Source organism: Coenobita brevimanus, chromosome 65, assembly GCF_032717465.1.
Source record: "Coenobita brevimanus isolate Jiangsu-jjx chromosome 65, ASM3271746v2, whole genome shotgun sequence".
In the NCBI taxonomy this organism is placed as follows: Eukaryota; Metazoa; Arthropoda; class Malacostraca; order Decapoda; family Coenobitidae; genus Coenobita; species Coenobita brevimanus.
Window position 1 is genome coordinate 37,617,903 of NC_137018.1, and position 21,560 is coordinate 37,639,462.

Below are 21,560 nucleotides of genomic sequence, written 5' to 3' on the forward strand. Positions count from 1 at the left end.
AAAATTGTCCTTTCCTGTCCTCCCTCCTTTCCTTCCTTCCTCCTCTGTCTTTCTTTACTTCATTCTTTCCTTGTCCTTCTGCTTACAGGTGACTTTACACTCCCTCTTTTGTCTTTCTTTCCTTCATTTTTTCCTCTTCCTTCTGCCTATGGGTGACTACACTGAGAGGCAAGCCAAATGGTTTCCTGTACACCTGGAAACCACTTACTACGCTGGGTGGTAACCACATAACCAAATTATGGTACCTGGTGGTTTAGTGGGTAATTGTGGCGCTCCAATCGGACTGAGCCAGTGAAGGTTTACATTTAAGGAGTGGTTGGGGTTATTGTGCACGTAATGCCACTCAGGGATGAGTGAGGCTGGTCACTTTCATCTTAAAAGCCAGGACCAACCTGCCTAGCCCTGGGCTCCTATGCTCCTCATGGGACAATGTGGGATTGAATAATGGATGGTTAGATAGAAGTTCTGCAATATGGCAGTGTGACAGTCCAGTCAAGAGTGCTACCAGATGCCTGTGTAGTGCAGTGGAAGGCATGGAGAGGTGGAACAATGGATGCAACTTTGTCTGAGCATTTGTGATAAAAGTACCTGTAAGACAATGCAAGGGGGGCAACATTCCTGCTTACTTGCAGGGGAGGTAGTTCATTTATAAAGGCAGTGTTATTAATAATTCTTACAGCTTTGTTCTGAATTTTGTCCAGTTTTCATGCAACCTCTCCACATCCACTTCACAAGGGTTGGCAATATTAAAGCTGAGAGCACAAATGACTCCTGTAAATTACAGATAACTGACCGTCAGTGACAAAGTTATGGATTCTGTACAATAATCCAAGTTTCTCTGAAGCAGTTTTTGCAAGGGATCTAACATGAGAGGTCCATCTGAGGGCATTAAGTAAAACACAGATAATTTCAATACTTTTCAAGATAGGAATATTAGTTGCTATCTATCTATCTATCTATTGCCAGACACCTCAATCCCGTTCGAGTGGCCACAAACAAATCGCCTCCATGTTGCCCTGTCCCCCGCCATTTCACTGCCCTGCTCCCAACTCACACCCCCCTCTCTCATATACCTCTCCACCCCATCTCTCCATCTCATCCTCGGCCTCTCCCTCCCTCTCGCCCCCTCCACTTCACATACACTCTCTTCGTCAGTCTTTCACCCTCCATCCTCTCCACATGGCCAAACCACCTCAGTGTATTCCTCCTAATGCTTCCTATCACATCCACATCCACACCACAACACTCATTTATATCCTCATTTGTCAGCCCATCTCTCCATGTGACTCCACAGGCTCCTCTTAACTCATTTCCACTGCTCTCACTCTTAACTTGTGTCCTTCCAACAATGTCCAAGCTTCACTTCCATACATTAGAGTTGGTATCACAATACTGTCATGTAGTAACTTTTTCACTTCCATGCTCACTTCTCTGTTTCTTATCACTGCTTTCATAGACCAGCAAACTTTCTTCCCTGCTGTACCCTTTCAAGCACTTCACCCTCCAAACCTCCATCCTTACTCATCACACTACCCAAGTACTTAAACGTACTCACATTTTCCAATTCCTCACCATCCAACCTCGCAGTACATTCACTGACTTCACTTCTCTCAAAGACCATCACTTTACTCTTCCCAACATTCACCTTTAGATTCCGTTTCTTACACACTCTCCCAAACTCATCTACCAAGCCTTGAGGTTCCCCTTCATCTTCACTCAACAACGCAGTATTATCTGCAAACAACAGTACAGGGAGTTTCCAAACACTACCCTCTCTCACCAGGGCCACTCCAACATCCACTACCCTACCCTGTACCTCTTGTATTACCCCATCCATGTACTGATTGAACAACCATGGAGACATGACACATCCCTGTTTCAATTCAACTTTCAAAGAGAAAAATTCACTCAGTTCACCATCCACACGCACTGCAGCCTTAGCACCATCATACACACTCTTCACAGCATTCAACAACTTCCCATCTACTCCATATATTCTTAAAACTTTCCACAATCCTTGTCTATCCACCCTGTCATATGCTTTCTCCAGATCCATGAATGCCGAATACAACTTCTTTCCTTTCTCTAGAAACTTTTCCACTAAAGATTTAAGAATGAATATCTGATCTACACAACCTCTTCCCTTCCTAAAGCCTCCCTGTTCTTCTCCAACTAATTCCTCTGTTCCTTCTCTAACTCTGTCAATAAGTATCCTACCATACACTTTTCCTATTATACTAAGAAGACAAATGCCCCTATGATTACTACACACTTCTTTTTCCCCTTTTCCTTTGTACAAGGGAATAATTATACCCGACTTCCAATCCTCCGGAACTCTACCTTCCTCCCATTAACGTAAATCAGGAACATTACCGGTGCCAACACTGAGCCCTGTGGGACTCCACTTGTTACTTCCCTCCATCCAGACATCCTGTCCTTTATTACTGTCCTCATTTGTCTGTCTCTCAAAAAGTTTCTCATCCATTCCAAGAGGTTTCCCTTCAGTCCTCCTATATGCTCTAGTTTCCATATTAGTCTCTTATGGGATACCTTGGTGAAGGTCTTTTCCAAATCTAAATACACACAATCCACCCAACTGTCTCTCTCCTGTAGAACATCAATCGCTCCTGAGTAAAAGCTCAACAAGTTGGCAACACATGACCTTCCACTTCTGAATCCAAACTGACTTTCAGCCAAAATATTCATCTCTTTCAGATATTTTATCCATCTATCTTTCAGGATTCTCTTGCACAATTTTGCGACCATGCTGGTTCGGGACACTGGTCTATATTTCAGGGGTTCTTCCTTGTTTCCTGCCTTATAAATTGGTACCACATTTGCCCTCTTCCATTCCTGAGGCACTTCCCCCTCTTCCTGAGAACACACAATTAAACTGTGAATCTTATCCACCAGTTGTTCTCTGCATTTCTTCAGCACCCAATTAGAGATTCCATCTGGTCCTGGGGCTTTCCTTACATTTTGAATTTCCAGTAATTTATAAACTTCCTGTACTTCCACTTTAATATCTTTTATCACCACATTTCTAGTCACTCCCTCCCCCTCCACAAACTCCCTTTCGTTACTGAAAACCGATTGGAAACATTTGTTCATTATTTCAGCTTGCACTGCTGCACCTTTATAGACCTCTCCTTCTACTTTCAGTTTGGTGGTTCCTTCCTTTTGTTTCAATCTGCCACTGACAAATCTATAAAACAGTTTAGGTTCATCCTTACATTTGTCTATTAGTTTGGGTTCATCTTTACATTTGTCTATTACACTTTTATCAAAGTTCCTTTCTTCCTCTCTACATATTCTTGTATATTCATTTCTAGTTCTTTTATGTTCTTCCTTTGTTCTGTTATTACCTCTCTTTCTCCATTTGTTCCATGACATGTCCCTCTCTTTTTCTATCATACACCTTCTATTACAACACTCCCAAATTACAGAGGTCTAGAAAGATATCCCACTTCCTCTGTATCTCTCTTCCTTCTCTGAATTTTCTCCAGTCCGCATTTTCAAAAAATATTCTCAATCCTGTAAAGTTTGCTTTCCCAAAGTTATACCTTCTCTGCCTATAAAACTCGTCTCTTGGCACCACATTCCCTATAATCATCCGGAACTCAATGACCACACGATCACTTTTTCCTATGGGACACAGATATTTCAAAGATTCAATTACATCAGGTTCTTTGGTCAGCAGTAAATCTAATCTTGCTGGCGTGTCCTCACCTGGGAATCGTGTCTCTTCTTTGACCCACTGCGTCATCACATTATTCCTTGTTATATTTAACAGTATAGTGTCCCACGAATCTTCACTACCTCCTGAGTCCCATTCCTCCCAGTTCACCTCTTTACAATTAAAGTCCCCCATTAAAATTATATTGTTGCTTTTCTCAATCACTTTCTGTAGATAACTAGCCATGTCTGACAACATCTCCTGGTATTCAGCGTCATTCCATGCTCTTATCTGAAGGGGAACATACACTACTGCCATCTCTCTCTTGCCATTCTCTCCAGTTTCTAATTTCATATTTATCACTTCAGCCCTACCCTATCTCATTTCCACAGTATCTGCATATATGTTGTTGTTCACTGCTATCATCACTCCTTCTCCCGTTTTGTTTTTTTCTGTCTCTTCTTCACAGTTTGTATTTACCATCTACCCATATGGACATCACCATCACCTCTTAACTTGTTCTCTACAAAGCATGTAACATCAGGTTCATGTACCCTCAAGAAATTGTTGATTTCTAACCTTGTCGACATTAAACCATCAACATTAGTATATGCCACTTTCAAACTTTTATTGTTGTTTTTTTATACCCTCTTCCCTCCTTCTCTCCGTCAATACCACTTCCTCAATTTCTGATCCATAACCCTCCAATAAAATACTGTCTTCTCTTCCTCTGTTCTCTGTTTGTTTTTTGCCTTTGCTTCCTTTATTAACTCCTTTATTTTAGCTCTTTCTTCCTCATTTGCATCTCTCCTTATCCAAACATTTTTTAACACTTCTTTGTCTGATAATTTCCATGTTCTATTGATGATTTCGTTTACCATTAACTGGGACTTAAACTTTACCTTCAATGGCCTTGCACCACCTTTCTCGTACTTTCCTAACCTAAACACTTCTTCAATCTCTTCTTGAGCTTCGTTGTTATCCTCCATAACTACTGATATTTCTTTAACCTTACTCAGTTCTTCTCTTTCTCTTTTTGATCTTACTGTCATACGTTTTTCTTTTACTCTTGAAATTATTACACATTTTTTCTTATCTGCTACATCCCTAACTAAAGATTCTCAACTTCTCAGTACCCTAACCACTTCCTTCTCCACCTTTTCCTTGCTTTGTTATTCTATTATCTCTTTCAAATTTACATTTCCTTCCTCCTGAATTTTCTTCCACCCCTTATGTTGCTCCTTGATTTCCTTAATGTGCTCATCTCGCATCCTTGATTTGGATTCATATGCATCTAGTTTACTTTTCATCCCGTCCCTTTCTTCTTTCAACCTCTTATTCTCTCTCTTGAGCTGTTTTATTTCATTTCAGACAGATTCATTACTCACTTTTAATTCTGTGACTTCTCTTTCCTGTTCATCACTGCATGTATAAACTTTTCCCAGTTTACTTTGTAGAACTTTGATGTCCTTCTGCTCTAAGATCTATTCCTGCAATTCTCTAATTACTGCCCATACCTTTTTTAACTCCTGGACATTCCTCTCTGCCGTTTTCTCTACTCCTGCTACTCTTTGTTCGGTTCAGTTTAGTACTTCCATTTCCCACATCATCATCAGAGAAGCTCACAAATTCCCCCTCACCAGCTATAAACAAAGCACCGTCCCTCTACGCCATGATGCAACCATATGGAAACTTTCTATTTCCACTATATCTTGTACTGTTTATCACCGAAACCTGCAGTTTTTTTAACTATTGTCCAACAGGACCACAACTCACGTACCCATTCACATAATCACAATAGGCTGGTCTCCTTTTTGCCGCTGATGTCTCTGTCGGCGACCTGTGTGTGTGTGTGTGTGTGTGTGTGTGTGTGTGTGTGTGTGTGTGTGTGTGTGTGTGTGTGTGTGTGTGTGTGTATTTACCTATTTGTATTTACCTATTTGTAGTATACAGGAATTGAGCAATGCTCGTGTTGTCCTGTCTCCATATCCACATTAATCAAGTCTACCTTTACACACATGAATGTTTTTCTCATGCACCACCTTTTTGTCTAAGTCGTTCCAAATATTTAAGTATTTACCTAATATACCTAATTGTGATATACACGGAATGTACTATGCTCGTGGGTTTCCATCGCTGTTTCTCAATAAGTCGAATATAGCTTTAAACTCGTTTAAGTTTTTAGACCGGATGATCCCTTTGTCCAGGCTATTCCATAAGTCTATACTTCTGTAAGGAAAGCTATATTTCTTGATATCCTTCAAGCAGCTTGACTTTTTCAATTTCATTCCGTGTCCTCTTGTTGCTCTCTTATCCCATACAAACAGATCTTCTTTGTCAATTTTATCTACTCCCACCATGGTCCTGAACACCGCAATCATGTCTCCCCTCTTTCTCCTTTCCTCTAACGAAGGCAAATCCAGTTTTTCCAGCTTCTCTCTGTATGACAGGTCTGTCAGACTGGGGACCATCTTGGTTGCTGTTCTTTGTATTCTCTCAATCTTGTTTATATCTTTCTTTTTGTGTGGGGACCACACTACCGCTGCATATTCTAACCTGGGGCGGATCATGGCCACTATCAATTTTTTCATCATTTCCTCATCCATATAATGAAATGCTACTCTTATGTTAGTCAAGAGTTTATAAAATCTCTCCAACTATCTTGTTAATGTGCTTTTCTGGTGACAAACTATCTTGGACCAGCACTCCCAAATCTTTCTCTTCTCTCCTTTTTGTGATTTATTCATTAGCCAAAAAATAATTCAGTGATGGTCTCCTGGTACTTTTACCCATTTCCAATATTCTACATTTCTTTACATTAAATTTCATTTCCCACGTCCGGCTCCAATTGTGTATCCTATCCAAATCCTCCTGCAGTATTTTACAATCCTCCTCAACCTCTATCTTCCTCAAGATCTTCACATCATCAGCAAACAGACTTGCATAACTGTTCACTCCATCTACCATATCATTTACGTACATCAGGAACATTACTGGCGCCAACACTAAGCCTTGAGGGACTCCACTTGTTACTTCCCTCCATCCAGACATCTTTTCCTTTATTACTGTCCTCATTTGTCTGTCTCTCAAAAAGTCTCTCATCCATTCCAGAAGGTTCCCCTTTAGTCCTCCTATATATTCTAGTTTCCACGTTAGTCTCTTATGAGGTACCTTGTCAAAGGCCTTCTCTAAGTACACACAATCCACCCAACCATCTCTCTCCTGTACCACATCAATCGCTCTTGAGTAAAAGCTCAACAAGTTAGAAACACATGACCTTCCACTTCTGAATCCAAACTGACATTCAGCCAAAATATTCATCTCTTCCAGATATTTTATCCATCTGTCTTTCAGGATTCTCTCACACAATTTTGCGACCATGCTGGTTAGAGACACTGGTCTATAATTCAGGGGTTCTTCCCTGTTTCCTCCCTTGTAAATTGGTACCACATTTGCCCTCTTCCATTCTTTTGGCAATTTCCCCTCTTCCAGTGAGCATACGATTAAGCTGTGAATTTTATCTGCCAGTTGTTCTCTGCATTCCTTCAGTACCCAATTAGAAATTCCATCAGGTCCTGGGGCTTTCCTTACATCTTGAGTTTCCAGTAATTTATACACTTCCTGTACCTCCACTTTTATATCTTTCATCACAGGAACATTTCTAATCACTCCCTCCCCTTCCACAAGCTCCTTTTCTTTAGTGAAAACTGACTGGAAACGTTTGTTCATTATTTCTGCTTGCATTGCCGCATCCTTAAAGACCTCTCCTTCTACTTTCAGTTTGGTGATTCTTTCCTTTTGTTTCAGTTTGCCATTAACAAATCTATAAAACAGTTTGGGTTCATCCTTGCATTTGTCAATTACCCTGTATACCTTTTTCAAAATTCCTTTCTTCTTCTCTACGTATTCTTGTGTACTCATTTCTTGTTCTTTTATATTCTTCCTTTGTTCTGTTGTTACCTCTCTTTCTCCAGTTGTTCCACGCCTTATCTCTCTCTTTTTTTGCTATCATACACCTTCTATTAAACCACTCCTTTTTCCTGTTTTCTTTCCCTCTTACTCTTGGTACAAATTTTTCCACTCCCAAATTATAGAGGTCTAGAAAGATATCCCACTTCCTCTGTATCTCTCTTGTTTCTCTGAATTTTCTCCAATCCGCATTTTCAAAAAAGTTTCTCAATCCTGTAAAATTTGCTTTCCCAAAGTTGTATCATACCTGTCTATGAAGCTCGTCTCTTGGCTCGACGTTTCCTATTAACATCTGGAACTCAATGACCACATGATCACTTTTTCCTAAAGGACAGAGATATTCCAATGATTCTATTACATCGGGTTCTTTGGTGAACAGTAAATCTAACCTTGCTGGTGTGTCCTCACCTCGAAACCGTGTCTCTTCTTTGACCCATTGCGTCATCACATTATTCATTGTTATATTTAATAACATAGTGCCCCACGAATCCTCGCCGCCTCCGGAGTACCATTCCTCCCAGTTCACCTCTTTACAATTAAAGTCACCCACCAAAATTATATTATTGCTTTTCTCAATTATTTTTTGCAAATACCTAGCCATATCTGACAACATCTCACGGTATTCGTCATCCTTCCTTGCTCTCATCTTTGGGGGAACATACACTACCGCCATATCTCTCTTAACATTCTCTCCAGTTTCTAATTTCATATATATCACTTCAGCCCTGCCTTCCCCCATTTCCACAGTATCTACATTTATGTTGTTCTTCACTGCTAATCATCACTCCTCCCTTTTTTTCTTTTCTGTCTTTTCTCCACAGTTTATATTTAACATCTCCCAAATGAACATCAATATCTTCTCTTAATTTGGTCTCTACAAAGCACATGACATCAGGTTCATGTTCTCTCAAAAAATCGTTAATTTCGATCCTTGTCGATATGAAACCATCAACATTAGTATATATCACCTTCAAATTATTTTTCACGTTTTTAATACCCTCTTCTCTCCTACTCTCTGTCAGTACCACTTCCTCAACTTCTGATCTTTCACAACCATCCCCCTTAGTTTCCTTCACTTCTATTTCCTTAAATACCATTTCCTTACTTTCATATCCAATACTCTCCAAAAAAAAAGGATTACATTCTTCCTCTGTCCTCTTATCATTTTTTTCCTTTACTTCTTCCTTTAATGATTTTAAAACTTCTCTTTCTTCTTCATTCAGATCTTTTCTTATTATAATATTTTCCATCCCAGCCTCTTTACTTAATTTCCAGGTCACTTTAAGTATCTCATTTATTACACTTTCTGATGTAAACTTGACTCTCATTGGTCTTGTTTCCCCTTTCTTATAAGGCCCTATCCTCCTTACTTCCTCAATTTCTTTTACCCACTTGTCTCCTTCGGGGTCAATCTTGCTTAATAATCCTCTCACCAGGTTCGTGTCTCTCTCGAGTCTTGCAAACCTAACCTTTTCTTCCTCTTCCCTGTTTCCAAATACTACCACACATCTGCTCCTTTCTACAGTTTCTCTCATTATTTTCTCTTTTTTCTTCAGTATTTTCACTACATTTTCTTCCATTTCTTTCTTGTTCATTTCCCTTTCTTCCTGGATGATCTCTCTTAAGCTGACCACTTCTTTCTGTTCTTCTTCTACGTGTGCCCACTTTGCCTTATGTTCTTCTAATACATTACTCACCTTCTCCGTTTTATTAGTACTCTCTTCTAGTTTCCTCATCAATTCAACATTTTCCCGCTTCAAATTCCTAATCTCTTCATTCGCTGTTTCATTGGATTGGATCAGACTCTGTATGGTAGTTTCCGTATTTACAGACACATCCTTTATCACTAGATTCTCTACTTTCTTTTCAAGTTCACTAATCCTCATAATTAATGTTTTAACCAGGTCCATGACATTGGTATTTGCATCAAATCCTTGAAATTCTAGTCCCTCATTGTTTACATTTTTGGCCATGTTTGATGTTGGTTAAATACCAAAACAGCTGTTACCAAAAAAAACTACAAACATTCATGTACAGTCTAGCCAATAAATCTTTACATTTTTGGTAGTCTATTAACTTTCATTATTTTAAATTTAAAACAAGACCTTAGGAGACAGGACAGACAAAATTCCTGAAACTACTTAAGGTTAGCAGCGATGGCTGGGACGTCTGCTCTCTTCAGCTGTTTCTCCGTGTGTGTGTGTGTGTGTGTGTGTGTGTGTGTGTGTGCAATAACTGCTGTCGAAACAGTTGCGTACAACCAGGAGAACCCTGTGCCACCAGCCCTACACTGCCAGTGGTGGCAATCCAAATTACCACTGAATTTGCTGATAATACTGCAGCAGCCATTGCAAAGGGGGGATAGAAATAGAAGGTGTGATGTCTAATGTGTATGCAATGTGGTGTAGACAGCTGGAGGTAGAGGTACTACGAGAGTATGCTGGCCTACTCTCTGTTAATGAAAACACAGAAAATGTTCATAAAAGGGAGATGGTTGGAAACAGGTCCTGAAGGTTGGTGAAATGGGAGCTCCAGCTCTCCCTGTCACCACCTTGTCATCCACCTCAGGAATATCACCCTGTTCAACTGGTGCTACAGTCTACTCCCTCTCAAAGATTTATGTAAAATCAGTTAATATGCCAGGCAGGCATGAAATAGGATAAAAGTCAATCAAAATGGAGGAAACTGGTGAGGTCTCTCTGCCACACCGTATTTTCATAGGTTGATTATACCCACTCTCACACTACCAAAAGCAACTTTACCTGTATTTTTGTACGCAAATGTTAAACCCTCCAATCAGATATTGCATACCTCATATTACCTTTTACTCTTGCTATATCTAAACAATATTCTTAACCCGCCGCGTGCCAATGCCGTTTTAAAACGGTCCGACATAATCCAGCAGCCAGTGCTAGCGCCGTTTTAAAACGGATTAAAACAAAAAACTTCACTGTGACCGCATTTTTCATGACTCATGGGTAAAAATTGGCAGGCATGTAAGGTAATTGTTCCTCTACCATCCCCCAGGCTGTCAAAGCCATACACTCACTCGCTCCCCCCCTCACGCTCGCTCTGCCTGTGTGCCTCACCCAGTGCTGTACATAGTGAAGGCATTTTGTAAATATTTTCATGTAAGTTTTACATATTTTCTTGTAAGTGTAAGGACTATACAGTGAAGTCAAGTTGTAAATACCTTCTTGTAAGTGCCAGGACTGTACATAATGAAGTCAGGTTGTACCTATCTTTAAGTAAGTGTAAGATAATGCATTCACAGTGAGAGACACGCAAATTGTGATAGATGCTGAAGTAATAAGTAATCAGAAAAGTGTAATGAACATTGCTATACCTTCCCAGCATAAATACCTGAGTATAACTTACATAGAAAACGGCTTTCTCTCACCTGAGTGGTGAGCATGAGAGAGCGGCTATACCTGTACACAAGTAGGCAGGACTCAATAACACACATTTCCGAGCCTCAGTGAGTATTTTAATGGCGAAATTCGTCGTTTCCACATCAAACTCTATCATTTTAGAAAAAAAAAAAAAAGTTGAAAAATGGCCGGCACTGGGATGACCCATAGGGCTAAAAATAGCTGGCACACGGCGGGTTAAGCTTAGGAAATACTTTTTGAACAAGAAAGGTCAGATATGGCCTTTTCTTACCCTTTCACTACTAGAGTTTTTCCCAAACAGAATAAAATTGTCTGTAAACCACAAGAATAATATAAACACATTATCAGCTTGCAGGGATTAAACCAGCACTAACCTGACTGCAAAGCTTGAACCAGCGTGCCCCTTGCTCATAAAATGTCTTCTTTGGACACTGACTCACAATATCCAGGAGTAGAGCTATTCCTCGTTCCCTGAAAAATTGATTTCAGACTGACATCAATATTATAAAGGATGGTTCACCCACTAGCTAACATAGTCCATGTGCATAATGAATTTCCAGTGACTAACATGTACAATTAGGGACATAAGATTTGCTAATACACTAAGTCTTCAATGTACATGAAGTACCCTCTACTGACATTCTTTTTTGGCGTTCAGTTCACATTCAATAAACAAAAACTGCCTATTATAACTCTTTTGCAGCTTATAAAGTTGATCCGACAGTTTCCTCCAATTTACAGTACCTATTGTAATGGAAAAGTTGTTACTGTTGTTGCTCATGCCCAGTCATGGCTGGACCAGCAGAGCCATCAACCACAGGTAACCAACTGCCAATAGGGTTATCCCATAGGTTCCCTACATCACTGATTTTGTATCAACATCTTAGTGTGGCATGTGCTGTGCAGTGTTCAATAATGGGAGTTTATGCTGTGTAGGCCTATTCTAAAAGTAAGACATGTGTCACCTGTGATTCTATACAACACAAATCTAAGTCGGTAACTGAAGAAGGCTGGATGTCATGATCTAAGCCTTGCTATGTAAACTCCATTAGCTCTCTCTCAGGACACCTCTGATGGATGGACATTAGTAGGGGGGCCTGTAATATAGTTCTGATAAAGGTGTTGAATTTCATTGTGCATGAAATGGATACGTAGGTGTTTCTTCTTCGCTGGTGTGGGAGTGCTTGGAGGTGGGATGTTACTGAAGAGGGTTTGGTAATGTTTGTGGTGATTGTTTATTCAACCAGTTGTGCTATTTGGCTCTGTCACAACATGACAGGAATGTTGTGTGTTTACACAAGCTACAGCACAGAGCTGTGTGCCTCTCACGTCAAGATATTCTCAAACAGGGCAGACTTTTGTTTCAAAATGTGGGGAAGCTGAGGGAGTGATATTGGTGTAGCCAGTGATGATGCATAAGTGCTGTTCTGTATGGTCTGCTAGGTGTTGCAGTGGGTTGCTCATGCCAGGGAGGTACGGATATCACAATCTACAGTATGACGGCATACTCTTCGTAGAGATAAGAGAGTGTTTCTTTGTGTTGCTCAAGGTCAGTCCCTGTAAATGTCCTGAATGCACAGAGTCAAGGGGGTGAGAAGCTATGATATTTTTGATCACAGCTCTAACTTACAATGAGGACTGTCTATATTTTACTGAACATATCTATCTCACACTGAAAAGGAATATCTATTACTTTCCTTCAATGCATTAAATCAAAGCCAGTCATCTTTGGACAGAAAAACATATAAACCATTTTCCAGTTAAGGGAAGATGGCCAGCAGAGGAAAGTAGGAGGTAGAAGTGGTAGAATATCTGTCAAACTACATGTCCCTGACTGTATAATGACTTAAAAAAAATAACTTTACCACAGTAATCAATGGTTTTACAATGAGTGGTAGTGTTTTTTTCCCTAGGCCAAATATTTCTGAATGTACAATGTATTTAATAATGTTAAATATAGTTCCTTCTTAATACAGTACTGTACACCTAGTGCATTAACAGAAACACAGGACGTACATTGGAGAAAGAAGGTATGACACTGGAGATTATTGTTAAAATTCTATCCACTGCTTAAGACGTACAGTTAGAAAAAGGATCTTTTTTGTAGGCATTATACAATTATATGGAGTGTATCCCAAATTGTCCTTGTAACTGTCTATTCAATGTTCCATGACAATACTTCAGTTATTCATCACACCTGCAGGCAGTAAACAACATGATACTATACTGTTTTCAATAAATGCCCCCATGATATGACGTTAGTAGAAATCTTAGGCCAGAGCATTAACACACAGCACTTCGGATCAAAGTGGACAAATCCTACAACCCCCCCATCATGAAAATGCTCCTACAGCTTAAATGATGCGGACTACTGCAGCCAAGCTTCGGGCCTTCCTACAAGGCAAACCATCCCATGGCCAAATGGGGTAATATGTTTTTACCAGTACCAAACCACTCTTGCAACACTTCTCATACAACTGTATAAAACATCCACCGAAACTGCAGAAAATCTATGACTGTAGTGTACAGTAGCAAAGGATCTCCACACCTAGTGGACATCAAATTTATACCAAATGTATGAACATCAGTCACCACAAAACTAATCTCAGAGTGCAATTCTCCTATACTGATTTAAACCTACACTTTTCCTGTGTAATAAGACACTGCAATAGCCAACCTTGGGAGGGGGGGGGATCATTATGGAAAAGCACATTTCCTCAACACCAACTGCAATACTTCACTCCAAATCATCTGCACTTTTCACATGAGCCAAGGCTACATATTCAAATAATATACAGCTTAACCCTCTAGGGAATGATGCAAATTACGTCATATCTGAGTTGAGTTGAAGAGTAAGCGATGACATAATTTGTGTCATTATCAATTTTGGGGTGAAGAGATACCGATTAGGCAATTTTTGACAAAAATATTCACCAAAAATTAAGCTTTAGCATGAAGTGTGTCAAACCCTGGCAAATCATTGGGAAGGGTGTCTATTTCATGGTCAACACTCAACTAGTCAGTGTCCTCTTGGCATCTGGTGGTGAGAGGTGGGGGTGTGCATGAAATTTTTGGTGATTTACTCAAAAACTACCAGTCGTATCAAACTTACGAAAACACCATGAGAAAGCTCGTGAAATTCTGCACCTAGACACATATTTTGCTCTTGCACAGTGCAGGCAAAATTTTACAATAGATGGTTTGGAAGCTATTTTGTACTCTAGAACCAGTTTATTCTCACTGCATTTTGGTACTTTTACTCATCAGTTATGTGTTTTTATTAGCATATCTTACAATATAAACATCAGCAAAGATGATGGTATGCAATTTATACCAATACAACCAATTTCCAGGGCAAATAAAATAAAATCCATGGAAATGCTTTCCTTTGTGTGTGGTCAGAGGTTGCCTTCACTCCATTCTCTCTGATCATGTCACAGAAACTTATAGAAAACTTATGTCCTCCGAGAGGGTTACAAAAACACTGAACATCAACGCTCAGGAAGGGGTACCGATGGAGACGTAGAAATCTGCTTTTTCTTCCTCTTCTTAACCCTATCATGATTTTGGGCCAGGCAGATTAAGTCTGTGCTAGACTCAGGCATCCCTGTACTGAACCACTTCCTCATGTTGCAATATTTTTCTTTGATTGCTCCGTGTAAATACACTTTTCATGATAAAATGTTGGTTTTGGTGTAATTTTAAAGCTGAATAGTTGTATTTTATTGTACTATGTTCAGAAAATGACAACAAAGAAAATAAAACATCAAAATGATGAGTTGAAGTTAGGCGAAAACCAAAAATGTTACACTTTGCTGTAAAAATATATATATATATATATATATATATATATATAAATCTGGTTTAAACCATACAAACCACATAGAGCAAGCATTCCGCGACACCATGCCCAAATCTCTTTGTTATGATGCATAAATGCGATTTCTATCCATCTATCGCCAGACGCCTTTATCCCATACAGGGTGGTCACAAACAAATTGCCTACACGTCGCCCTGTCCCCCGCCATTTCACTGCCCTGCTCCCAACTCACACCCCCCTCTCTCATATACCTCTCCAATCCATCCCTCCATCTCATCCTTGGCCTCCCCCTCCCTCTCTCCCCCTCACCTCACTCACATACACTCTCCTTGTCAGTCTCTCATTCTCCATCCTCTCCACATGGCCAAACCACCTCAATGTGTTTCTCTTAACACTTCCTATCACATCCACATCCACAGCACAACACTCCTTCAAATCCTCATTTGTCAGTCTATCTCTCCATGCGACTCCACAGGCTCCTCTCAAATAGCTCATTTCCACTGCTCTCACTCTTGATTTGTGTCCCTTCAACAACATTAAAACTTCACTTCCATATGTTAGAGTTGGTATCACAATACTGTCATGAAGTAACTTTTTCATTTCCATGCTCACTTCCGTTTCTTATCACTGCTTTCAAGGAACCAGCAACCTTTCTTTCTTCTTTCTTGATGTACCCTTTCAAGCATTTCACCCTCCAAACTTCCATCCTTACTCATCACACTACCCAAGTACCTAAACATACATTCTCCATTTCCTCCTCATCAAACCTCACTGTACATTCACTGACTTCACTTCACTCGAAGACCATAACTTTACTCTTCCCTACATTCACTTTTAGATTCCGTTTCTTACATACTCTCCAAAACTCATCCTCAAAGCCTTGCAGCTCCCTTTCGTTTTCACTTAACAACACAGTATCATTTGCAAACAACAGTACAGGGAGTTTCCAAACACTGCCCTCTCTCACCAGGGCCACTCCAACATCCACTGCCCTTCCTTATACCTCTTTTGTAACCCCATCCATATACAGATTGAACAACCAGGGAGACATGACACATCCCTGTTTCAATCCAACCTTCAAATAGAAAAATTCACTCAGTTCACTATCCACATGCACTGCTGCCTTAGCACCCTCATACATACTCTTCACAGCATTCAACAGCTTCCCATCTACTCCATATATTCTTAATACTTCTGCAATCCTTGTCTATCCACCCTGTCATATGCTTTCTCCAAATCCATGAAGGCTGCATACATCTTCTTTCCCTTCTCTGGAAACTTTTCCACTAAAGACCTAAGAATGAATATCTGATCTACACAACCTCTTCTCTTCCTAAAGCCTCCCTGTTCTTCTCCAACTAATTAAGCAACGTTGGGTCTGGTTAATACTTGGATGGGTGACCGCCTGGGAACACCAGATGCTGTTGGCATCCCTACTTGTCAAGTGGGGTTGGTGGAGGATTAGTGCCCCTCCCTGTAAAACAATTAACTCTAAGCCCTTGGCCACCCCATTTGGGATACATGGCGTCTGGCAATGAATGAATGAATGAATTTCCCTAACTGTCAATTAGTATCCTACCATATACTTTTCCTATCACATAAAGAAGACAAATGCCCCAATGATTACTCCACACTTCTTTTTCCCCTTTCCCTTTGTACAGGGGAATAATTATACCTGACTTTCAATCCTCCCAGGCTGATCTGCACATCTTCCACATCCATTCTACTACTATCTCTACCCCATGCTTCAGCATTTCACCAAACACTCCATCAATTCCTGGGGCTTTCCCCATTCTGGCTTTCTTCATTGCTTCCACAACTTTTATCCTACTGATTTCTTTTTGTCTTCTCACCTCCCTCCTTCTCCCAGCCATTCCCCAGCCACTTATACTCACATTACTTTCATTCTCTATGTTCAACAATTCCTTAAAGTGTTCTCTCCATCTGCTCACTTTTTCTCCCTTCTCCACTAGCAATCTACCAATTTTATCTTGCACTCCCCTGCTAACTTCATTGCCACCCTGTCTGACTCTATTTACCTCTTTCCAGAACATTTTCTTACATTCCCTCCACTTGATACTCAAATTCCTTCCAAATTCCTCATCCACTGTCTTCTTACTCTCTCTTACTAATCTTTTCACCTCTCTCCTCCTTTCTACATATAACTCTCTCTTCCATCTCTCAACTTCTTCCATGCCCCTATTTCTCATCCATTCATTATATGCTTTCTTCTTTTGTGCCACAGCCTGTCTCACCTATTCATTCCACCTAGTTGCTCCTTGCACCCCTTTTCGTCTTCTCTTCACCTCACAAACCACCTCACATGCTGTACAGATTTCTTCTGTGAATATCTTGCACACACCTTCCACGTCCCCCATCTGCTCCAATCCATATTTCCTCCACTTCTCTCTTATATTCTGCCTTTTTCTCATCCTCCTGTAGCCTTTCCACTCTCCTTGCATCTACTCCTTCCTCCCATCCTTCCCTTCTTCTATTTCTCCATTTTTCTTAGACCTTGATTCTGACCACCACTTGGTGGTGGTCAGAAAGTCCATTCACGCAACCTCTATATGCTTTGACATCCATTACACATCTTCGCATCCTTTCATCCATACACATATAGTCAATCATTGCCTTCCTTTCATTCAGTTCACCACCCACTCATCTTATCCCTTGCCATGTATACCTGTGGAACATTTTGTGCCTGGAGGGTATTGGTTATCACCAACCCCCTCCCAGCACAAATGTCCACTAAAGCACTGCCATTCTCATCTATCTCAGCAGGCACACCCCACTCACCAACTACTCCCTCTACTGTCACATTCCCTAATATACCATTCGTCAAAACCACTCTGTCATTCCTTTCATACTTTTCCATGCACACTTCCACATTTGTCCAAAACTCTTCTCTCACTCTGAGTGCATGATCTTGCATTGGCGCATGCCCACACACAATCACCCACATTTGTACTCCAGCTTTCAATCTTGTCCACACAATCCTTGAGCCAACTGATCCATACTCTCTTATATTCTCCTTCCATCTGTTACGCAAAACAATACACACTCCTTCTTTTGCCCTCTCATGCTCACCTACTCCTGCACATATACCCCATCCATACTCCCATTCTCTCACACTCTCTCCTCTCTCTTTAGTTTCAGTTAATCCACATAAATCCACTTTCACACCCTCAAGCACCTGGACATTCTCTCTCTCTTTCTCCTCATCATTTACATCCCTTACATTTCACATCACCATCCGTATCACATCCTTTGTTTGGTCCGTAGTCGTCATCTTTTGGTCAGTCCTGTTCCGAGGCATCTTGTTCATATTATTAGTGAGCTATTTTCCGGGGAGGGGCACTAACCCTCTGCCAACCCACTTGCTGTCACGTAGGGAACACGAGTCGGTTGGTTATAAGGTTACCACCCAGCACTGTAAATGCTTTCCTGGTTTACAGGAAATCATTTGGCTTGCCACTTGATGTAGAGCTACCCTAAAAACAGGGTACCACTACACTAAGTGGGTGGATGATGGGTGTCCCCACCTACCACCATGCGATTTATGGTCAATATTTTACAAAAGATTCCTTCCTTCCTTTCTCTTCTGTCTTTACATCCTTCATTCTTTCCTCTTCCTTCTGCTCACAGGTGACTTTACACTCTCTTCCATCTTTCCTTCCTTCATTCTTCCCTTTTCTTCTGCCTATGGGTGACTCTACACTGAGTGACAAGCCAAATGGTTTCCTGTACACCAGGAAACCATTTACTATGCTAGGTGGTAACCATATAACCAAATTATAGCACCTGGTGGTTTATTGGGCTATTAAGACACTCCAATCGGATTGAGCCTGTGCAGGTTTCTATTTAAGGGGTGGTTGGGGTTTATTGTTCACATAATGCCACTCAGGAGTGAGTCTAGCTGGTCACTCTCATCTATAATGTCAGGACCAATTTGCTTGCCCTGGGCTCCTACGCTTCTCATGAGGCATCGCAAGATTAGATGATGATGATGATCTTAAAATGATGAATAAATTCATCGTTGGCATCTCTGAGGCTGGATATGAAATGACGCCAAAAAGTGTCATCAGAATCTCAAAGGGTTTATTAGCCCACTCTGGTAGTGGCAACTATCATCAACTCATGATGTAGTGCTGCCTACTTCTTCCTTCACTTCTATCATTCTTTTTCTGTGCCTGCGCTCCTCTCTTTCTACTTCTCTCATTTTTTCTACCATTTTCATTACTCTTCTTTTCTTTTCAGGTGGCTTTACAATGAGTGACAAGCCTAATGGTTTCCTGTAACCCAGGAAACCATTTACGAGATGCAATAAAAAAATTCTGAAACTGTTCCTGTTGTGATCAAACAGAGTCTTGCACGGTCATGCACATGCAGCAGGGGCGAGTAGTAACCTTCGTGAGTTCGTATGCCATGTGGTGTCGTGCTGTCAATATCGGGACCTGTGTTACACTCGTTTTTGTAATCAAGTGCATGTGCTCATTTGCGATTTCATTATGGGCCTTAAACTTGAGCAGAAAGCAGACTTCAAATTCTGTGTCAGTCTCAGGAAATCAGCAATAGAGATCCTTGAAATGCTTCAGCAGGCCTACAGCAATGAAGCAATGAGCTGGGGAAGGTGTTTTGAGAGGCACTTGCACTTCAAGAGAGGCAGAACCTCACTGGAGATGGAGGGTCACCCTGACCTCTAGTCGTCCTCCAGTGATGTTCTGCCCCTCTTGAGGTGCAACTGTCACTCAAAACACCTCACCTGGCTCACTGCTTCACTGCCGTAGGCCTGCTGAAGCATTTCAAGGGTGTCCATTGCCGATTTCCCGATTCTGACACAGAATTTGATGTTTGCTCTCAGCTCAGGTTTGAAGTCCAAGGTGAGATTGCAAATGAGTAGGTCCACGTGGCCACAAAAACACATGTAACACAGGTCCTGATGTTGACAGTGCAATACCATGCAGCATACTGACTTATGAAGGTCACTGCTTGCCTCTGCCGCACGCACATGACTGTGCTGCGCTCCATTCATTTGCAACAGGAACAATCTCAGAACTTTTTTATCTCACCTCATACAACATTGGGTGATAGCCATATAACCAACCCATAAGTACTCCCTATGGGTCAACAAGTGGTTTGGCAGTGGGTTAATGCCCCTTCCTATAAAACAATTAGGTAAACCAAAGACAAACGGCTACTCCTTATGGGATTAGGGCATCTGGCGATAGACAGAGAAAGAAGCTCAAGCAGTAGCTGAACACCTGGAGAAACATATGAAATATGACAGTTTCAAGACTACACCTGGGTGGCTACTGAGATTTTTAAGACAAAACATTGTGAATCATGATTAAAGGTGAAGAAAACATTTTTGGGGGCTATTAAAAAAATATCTGCTTTAACTCAGACAACCTCTCATACAAAGACAGGCAAACCCCAATTTACGATACCCCTGCATGCGATACCCCGGAATGGTGATGGGGGTACAAATACCACCCCACCTCGCCAAACGTAGGCCTACCCCCAGTTTCGCGTCGGGTTTTGATTTGTTTTACTGATATTGATGACATTTTAGACTTAAATTTTGTATTTTGGTTGATTTATAAACTGTTTTTAGACTTTGATTAATATGTTTTAGTCTGAGGCTGAGTGAACACTGTCATATGGGGTACAGATTCTTGCACATCAGACGAGGTACAAAACAGTGTGGACAACTTGGTGACTCAACAAAGAATATTTTGTCTTTTACCACAGAACATCTAACCTATCATGGAATACATAATAATAATTCTAAATAATTATTAATAATTATGAAAGCCTTAAAGAGTAAATATTTTATGCATTGATGAAAACTGAGACATCGATGTATCACGTATTTACATTTGGGCTGTTCATGGAAAAATGCTTTGAAAATACACAAGAATTTCCAAATAAATGTTGGAAAATAAGAGAAATGAAGACAAAGGAGCTCAGCAACCTGAACAGTAATTAAAACGACATAAAGAGTGGCCGTTGAAAAGGCTATCTCGATCACATCAACTGATAAATCATGTGTTTACGTTTGGGCTGTTCAAGAGAAAATGTTTTGAAAATACAATGGAATTTTAAAATAAATATTGGAAAACAAGAAAGATGAAAATCAAGGACCACAGCAACCAGAACAGTTACTAAAATGGATAGAAAGAGGGGCCATTGGGCTATTCAAGAGAAAATGTTTTGAAAATACAATGGAATTTTAAAATAAATATTGGAAAACAAGAAAGATGAAAATCAAGGACCACAGCAACCAGAACAGTTACTAAAATGGATAGAAAGAGGGGCCATCGAAAAGGCTATCCTGATCGCATCTTCGATCACATTCCTTGTCACGAGGATTCCCCGTCAAAACATCAACGATTCTCCATCACGACAATCTGCTCATTGGATGATTCTGCGTCATTCATACATTATCATTATGCATAACAGATGTTTATTTAATTGTCCCAGGACCTTCTGATAGTGGGATTGTACTGTATACAATGCTGTCGCTTCTTTTCTACCGAGTTTGAATACAAGTTGGAGCTCGCACTCTCCAGTGACCTTGCCTGCGTACAAGTAAGACGGGTACTAGTTTTAGGCTTAGGTTAGCTTCTTTTACAGCTGTTAGGCCATTTAGATTGGCTTTAAACTTATTTTTGGACTTGTTTTGGTGGTTTTCGGACTT

The 21,560-nt window shown here is 40.5% G+C and overlaps 1 protein-coding gene across 1 annotated transcript in view; it reads right to left on the reverse strand.

The window, feature by feature from the left end:
- Window positions 1-21,560, reverse strand: part of LOC145404970 (proline-, glutamic acid- and leucine-rich protein 1-like) — a 201,360-nt gene that overhangs the window by 152,798 nt on the left and 27,002 nt on the right. The window contains exon 3 of the mRNA XM_080276475.1: window positions 11,412-11,508. Coding sequence (XP_080132601.1) covers window positions 11,412-11,508 — 97 coding nt within the window. The remainder of the gene's footprint in view (window positions 1-11,411; window positions 11,509-21,560) is intronic.